This window comes from Otolemur garnettii, unplaced genomic scaffold (genome assembly GCF_000181295.1).
Source record: "Otolemur garnettii isolate 467f Iridium unplaced genomic scaffold, OtoGar3 scaffold00110, whole genome shotgun sequence".
Taxonomy (NCBI): domain Eukaryota; kingdom Metazoa; phylum Chordata; class Mammalia; order Primates; family Galagidae; genus Otolemur; species Otolemur garnettii.
In genome coordinates, this window is record NW_003852505.1 from 5,829,850 (window position 1) to 5,837,170 (window position 7,321).

General features: G+C 41.2%; 1 protein-coding gene across 1 annotated transcript; it reads left to right on the plus strand.

The window, feature by feature from the left end:
• Window positions 1-70: 70 nt before the first annotated feature.
• Window positions 71-1,204, plus strand: LOC100951798 (actin-related protein T1-like). Its single transcript, XM_003797023.1, has one exon. The coding sequence runs from the start codon at window positions 71-73 to the stop codon at window positions 1,202-1,204; it is 1,134 nt and encodes a 377-aa protein (XP_003797071.1).
• Window positions 1,205-7,321: the final 6,117 nt, after the last annotated feature.

A 7,321-nucleotide genomic window follows, 5' to 3' on the forward strand; every position in this document is an offset into this window, starting at 1 on the left:
GCCTGTGTCACAAAGTGGCCTAAGTGTTCTTTCCTTTAGTTGGTGAGGTTCAGGAAAGGACGTAGCAGACATGTTTAATCCACATGTCTTAGATGTCCCAGCCGTAATTTTTGACAATGGTTCGGGACTCTGTAAAGTGGGGTTTTCCAGAGAGACTGGACCTCGTCATATTATCAACTCTGTCGTGGGGCATCCTAAAGTTAACATTCCTTCCAAAAGAGGCAATAAGAAGAAGTACTTTGTCGGGGAGGAAGCCCAGTCCAAGTATGAGACATTATATTTGCATTACCCCATTGAACGTGGACTGATAACAGGATGGGATGACATGGAGCAACTCTGGAAATACCTGTTTAAGTACCGCCTGGGAGTAAAACCCTGTGACCAACCTGTACTGATGACGGAGCCCTCCTTGAACCCAAGGGAGATTCGAGAGAAGCTTGCTGAAATGATGTTTGAGAACTTTAATGTGCCTGCTCTTTACCTGTCCAACCATGCCGTGGTAGCTCTCTATGCCTCTGCTCGCATCACAGGCCTGGTGGTGGACAGTGGACATGGGGTCACCTGCACCGTCCCCATCTTTGAGGGTTACGCCCTGCCTCATGCAGTCACCCAGCTCTATGTGGCAGGGAGGGACATCACGGAGCACCTCATCCAACTCCTCTTTCCGAGAGCATGTATTTTTCCTCGCACACTGAACAAGGCCTTGGTGAATGATATTAAAGAGAAGCTGTGTTATGTTTCTTTGGAGCCAGAGAAAGAGCTATGCAAGCCACCTAAGGAAGTCTTTCGAGAATACAGACTTCCCGATGGGAATGTCATCCACATTGACCACCAATTATACCAAGCACCAGAGGTTCTCTTTGCACCTGACCAGCTAGGCAGCCAGAGTCCAGGACTCTCAACAATGGTCTCCAGCAGCATTATGAAGTGTCCTGGTGATATACAGAAGAACGTTTTTGCAGACATTGTACTCTGTGGGGGAACCACACTTATTCCTGGACTGAAGGAAAGGCTCACAAAAGAACTAGATCAACAGGTTTCCAAAGGAACACCCATCAAGATCATGACTTCTCAAGATAGATGTTTTTCTGCATGGATTGGTGCATCCATAATGACCTCTGTAAGCTCTTTCAAGCAGATGTGGGTCACTTCTGAAGATTTCAAGGAGTTTGGTGCATCTGTAGTTCAGAGAAGATGCTTTTAAAGATCCCTAAGCACAAGGGATGATTCAAAGTGTCAGACTGTAGTAGGACCATTGGAAAGTTACATGGTCTCTTGGCCTTCAGCATGATGTTCAATAAAAGGCTTCTAACATTGCAGGCTTCAGTTTATTCTTGGTAAAACTAAAATTTCTGACTTGTGTTATCAATATTTAAGTGACTGTACTCCTCTCTTCTTCTATGGGCCTCTTGAGTTGTTTTCTCCTTAATCCAGCTTGATTGAGGTAGGTTTCTCAGAATCAATGTGTTAAGTGTTTCTATCTCCCAATGCCCAGGAGAGAGAATCACCAATGCAAGTCAAAGAAGGGGAAAGAAATTAAGTAGAAACAGGAAGGCTAGGCCGTTCCTACAGCTCAACAACACTTTCACTGGGTTGGCCTTTAGTTAGAACAATCATGTTTTTGCTCTGCTGTCATGTGATCAAAAAGCTAAATAAAATGGAAAGAATTGAGCACAAAGATTACTATTTTTTAAGGTTCTTCTAAGATCAGGGCCCTTGCTCTCATTCAGAGCATTAAGAATCAATACCTCTAATTGAAAGGATGATATTAAATATTTCAGCCTGAAAGAAATAAAACCATTTACCAAAAAAATTAATATTTTAAACATCTTTCCGATTACTTCTATCACACTGCTAGCGTAAATATATCCATGAAAGTTGTCAAACACTATAAATCACTATAAATAAGGAATTTTGATTTTTACATTTGGTTTAGCAGTAGTTAACTGGAAATTCCAGCCAGCACTCATGATGTATGAAGAACCTTATATTATATAATTGTTATTATATATTTTTATATTATAATTTTATAGTCAAGAGTTTTAAATGTTGGGTAGAGCATGATGGCGGACCAGAAAGTGCATTTGGCTCAATGCTGCTAGTACAAATGTGAAAAGGAAGAATGCCAAGCTGTGCCTGGCAAGGAGTCATTGCCTGGAGCTGTGACTTGGGTGCACAGCAAGGTGGCAAGGGGTTGAACACAGTCCATGATCTGGAGCAGCAGAGTTGTGACACACTAGGCAAGTTTTCTGTGAGTGGGAGTGACCAGCCCCTCCACAGTGGTCCGCGATGGGAGGAAGCCCTTTGAGAGGATAGCCTAGAAGAGTGGGTGTATCTAAACAGTATATGACAGCTCGTTATGAGGACTGATCCAAGCAGATTTGCCCCCAGTTCGGTGGCAGCAGAGAAGGCCATACTTGGCAGGGCTTGGCAGCTTGGGGATGGCCAGGGTGGGCCTCCTACAGGGACATAGCCTTCTTAGTTCCACCTGTTTGGATCATATGTCCAATCATGACAGGCTCAGGGATTCTTGCACCCCACAGAAACTGTTGTCAGGGAGCAAGGTGAGACCTGCCTCTGAAGAATTCTGGAAAGTTTTGAGATCCTAACGCTACAAGCCCTAATGCTGAGGAAATCATCAGGGGATCAGTGCAAACAATTAAGTTGGGAAACAGGTCTATGCCTGGGTACTAGAGTCTAGAAATAATCCACATGTTTGTGGAAAAAAGTGTTTTTGACAAGAATACTAGCCATTCAATGAGGAAAAGAATAATCATTTCAACAAATGGTTAGCCAACAGCAATGAACAATAGGAGAGTCATATTCAAAAGAATGAAGTCAGAAACTCATAAAAATAAAAACATCACAAATTAAATAGTGAAAAGTATAAAAATCTTAGAAGAAAACAGGGGTACATATTCAACATTTGAGATTTTATAATTAAGTCTTGGATATGACACAAAATATGAGCAACACATTATAAGTAGATTAAACTACATCGAAACTTAAAACTTTTTTTTAATTCCAAGGACACTACACTGAGAGTAAAAAGGCAATTAAAGAATACAATAATATTCTTGTATTTAATATATCTATCTAAAGCTATAATCTTGAACATGTAATGAGAAAACTTACAATTGAATAATGAAAAAGGCAATCTGAGTAACTAATAACTGAAGTAGACAAAGGCTCTGTATAGCCATTTTTCCACAGAAGATATTAAAATGGCCAATAAGCACATAAATAGATTTTTGCCATTTGTTATAAATCTAAACAATAGTGAGATAGTACAGAATACTTCATACACAACAGGATGCCTAGAATCCCAAAGTTGGATAACACTCTACAAGAAATACTTCAAACTGTTTTACACTGACCATCAAAATGGACCACCGGCAAAGTAAGCACTCAGAAACTAAAGGACAAAACCTATTGTCCACAAGGATTCAAAAGATAAAACTAAATGATAGACTTTCACAAAATAAGATAACTAGAGAGCCACCACACTTATGAATTCTCTCAATAAATGTGAATGGCTTAAATTCCCCACTGAAGAGGCATAGACTGGCTGAATGGATAAAAGAACATAAGCCATCCATTTGCTGTCTGCAGGAAACACACTTAGCCACAAAAAACAAATTAAAACTCAGTGTTAAGGGAAGGAAGAAAATTTTTCAGGCAAATGGAATTCAGAAGAAAAGAGGGGTTACAATTTTATTTTCAGATACAAGTGGATTTAAAGTACAGTTAAAAAAAAAAAAAAAGACAAAGACCGAGACTTTATATTGGTCAACGGAAAAATACAAAAAGAAGACATTTCAATACTAAATATTTAGGCACACAACTTAAAAGCTCCCAGATTTCTGAAACAGGCCTTAATTAGTCTGAGTGATATGATATCCCATGACACAAAAAATAGCAAGGGACTTTAACACTCCTCTTACAGAACTGGACAGGCCCTATAAAGAGATGTCTAAACAAAGATGCAAGGGACTTAATTGTGACCCTAGAATAAATGTGCTTGACAGACCTACATAGAACACACTGTCCCAAAGCTAAAGAATAGACGTTCTCTCATTGGCTCATGGAACATTTTCCACAATGATCATATCTTAGGACACAAAACCAACCTCAATGAAATCAAAAGAATTGAAATTTTACCTTATATTTTCTTAGACCCCAAAGCTTTAAAGGTGGAACTCAACTCCAAAACACGTTGAACCCCAAATAAAGGCATGGAAATTAAACAACCTTATGCTGAATGACAGTTGTGTGCAGGAACAAATAAAAGAGGAAGTCATGAACTTACTTGATCATAACAGCAATGAAGACACAAGCTACCAAAACACGTGGGATACAGGAAAAGCAGTCCTGAGGGGGATAAAAAATTGCCGCTTTAGATGCCTACATCTGAAAAACAGAAAGAGAGATCAAAAAACTTACAAACTTTCCTATGGAACTGGATTTAAAATAATAATAATAAGCATAAACCCAGTAGAAGAAAAGAAATATCTAAAATTAAATCCAAGATTAATGAAATTGAAAACAAAAGAATCATTCTGAAAATTAACAATAGAAGGAGTTGAGTTTTTGAAAAAAATATGTAAAATAGATAAACCTTTGTCCAGACTAACTAGAAATAGAAAAGTAAAGTCTCTAGTAACCACAATCAGAAACGATAAAGGAGAAATAACAGATGCCACAGAGATACAAGAGGTTATCTCTAAATACTACTAGAAACTCTATGCCCAGATGTTGACAATGTGAAGGAAATTGATCGATATCTGGCATCACACCCTCTCCCTAGACCTATCCAGCAAGAAACAGATCTCCTGAACAGACCAGTTTCAAGCACTGAGATCAAAGAAACAATAAAAAATTTCCCAAGAAGAAATGTCCTGGTCCAGATGGCTTCTCACCAGAATTCTATCAAACTTTCAAAGAGCTTATGCCCATACTGCAGAAATTATTCCCAAAAATTGAGGAGAAAGGAATCTTCTCTAACACGATCTGTGAAGCAATCATCACCCTACTACCAAAACCAAGAAAAGATTCAACTAAAAAGGAGAACTTCAGACCAATTTCACGAATGAATATAGAAGCAAAAATTCTCAACAAAATCCTAGCCAGTGAATTACAGCTTCTCATCAAACAAGTCATAAATCATGATCAAATAGGTTTCATCCCAGAAACACGAGGCTGATTTAACACGCAAATCCATAAACGTAATCCACTATATCAATAGATACAAACACAAAGACTATCTGATCCTCTCAATAGGTGCAGAGAAAGCATTTGATAAAATCCAGCATTCATTTCTAATGAGAACACTGAAGAGTATAGGCATAGGTGGCACATTTTTTAAACTGTCAAAGCCATCTGTGACAAACACACACCTAATATTTTATTGAATGGAGTAAAACTAAAAACTTTCCAACTTAGAACTGGAACCAGCCAAGGATGTCCTCTACTATTCAACATAGTTCTGGAAATTTTAGCCAATACAATCAAGCAACAGAAGGTAATAAAGGGCATCCAAATAGGAGCAGTAGAGATCAAACTATCCCTCTTTGCTGATGAGATGATCCTATATTTAGAGAACCCCAAGGACTACACCACAAGCCTGGAGGTGATCAAAAAATACAGTAATGTCTCAGGTTATAAAATCAACGTCCACAAATCAGTAGCCTTTGTATATGCCAATAACAGCCAAGATGAGAGGCTAATCAAGGACACAATCCCCTTGATGGCACCTTCAAAGAAAATGAAATACCTAGGACTACATCTAATAAAAGAAGTGAAGGACCTCTATAAGGGAAATTATGTAACCCTAAGAGGGAAGATGGCCAATGGAAGCCATCTTTCAACAGAAGCTCCCTTCCAGATAGATAATGGTCAGAACGAATCCAATAAAACTGAAGATTGGGAACTGAGCTGAGAGAGAAAATTGATAAGTGCACCTACCATTCTGAACTCTCAGTCCACACTTCCCCCCTGATCTGGCAGTCTGGAAGACTACACCCTACAGAGCGCAGTGTCTGGAGGTTCCTTGTGAGGTCTGGGCATCTATTGAGCCATAGTGTAGCTATGCTTAAATTGTGACTTGAGTAGAAGTAGGGAGACACTGGGGGAGGGGGACCATCCCATTGCCAGGAAATTGTGTGGCAGCAGGGAGAATGTGGCCACAGCACAGGCAGATGCATGACAGTAGCAGCAACATGGGGACCCACATGACAGCATTTGCGAAGCTGCAGAAGCAGTAGTGGCACCCTCCCACCAAGTTTAAATTTTGGAGAGATACCTCACCAATTCTGTGGGCCACTGGATGGAGCCAGAACTCGCCCCACAGGGGTACCAGAGGAGGAGTATGGCTGGGGCAGAGGCACAGTCTCTGAGGGAGAGAAACATGTGCTGTGATGGGAGCCTTCAGCTTAGAACAGACTCAGGTAGAACACTCCCCAGTTTCCAATAAGAACCAGAGGGAGTCAGGCTTGAGCTCTTCCTGCCTACTGGTAGCAGACTGCTGCGGACTGGCCAAGGAGGCATTGGCTCCCCTATGATTCTAGCAGGTGCAAATCCCTGGTGCATTTGTTTATCAGAGGGAATTGGGCCACAGCCCTGCTATGCTGTGGTGTAGGGTAGGGATGGAGGCACAAAGGCCCCTGGACTAACTCTTTTGCTTGGTGGGCCTTCCTGCATCCACTGAGGCCTAGAGGGCATCACATGTGAGCTGCCAGTGGACCCCACCTGTCTGGTTGCTGGAGAGCTTTTGAACTCTCCCACTTGAGCAGCAATTGTGCTGCCTGAGACAAATGGTTTGGAACTCTTGACCTGGGCCAGCCACCCAGGAACATGCCAAGTTGTGTTGTAATGGGAGGGACTGATTCTCCTCTTCCAGTTGTCACAAGTGTGGGGCAGGGTATCTTAGCTGCTTGGATCTCTCCCCAGGTGAGATTTCAGCCCCAAACTGCCAACTCACTAGGGTTGAATAGAGGCTGGCTGAATACCAGACAGAGTCACCTAGCCCCATCACATCAATCAGGACCCCAGAGTCTCTGGCTGCAGTACTGAAAGGGACCTTTGTAAAGCTGAAAAGGAAGAGCCGTACTCACCTGTTCCAGCTCTTAGAGCTGGTGCACAACAACTCCTGGAGCCCTCAATCCGATCTCACTCTACCAGCTTCACTTGTGGAACTGAAAAATAATCATGGGGTGGAACCAGAAGAAAAACCCTGGCAACATTAATAATCAGAGTAGATCATCTCATCTCCCCCAAGGAATGACCAAGGAGATACAACAGAAGATGCCATTTATAAACAAAT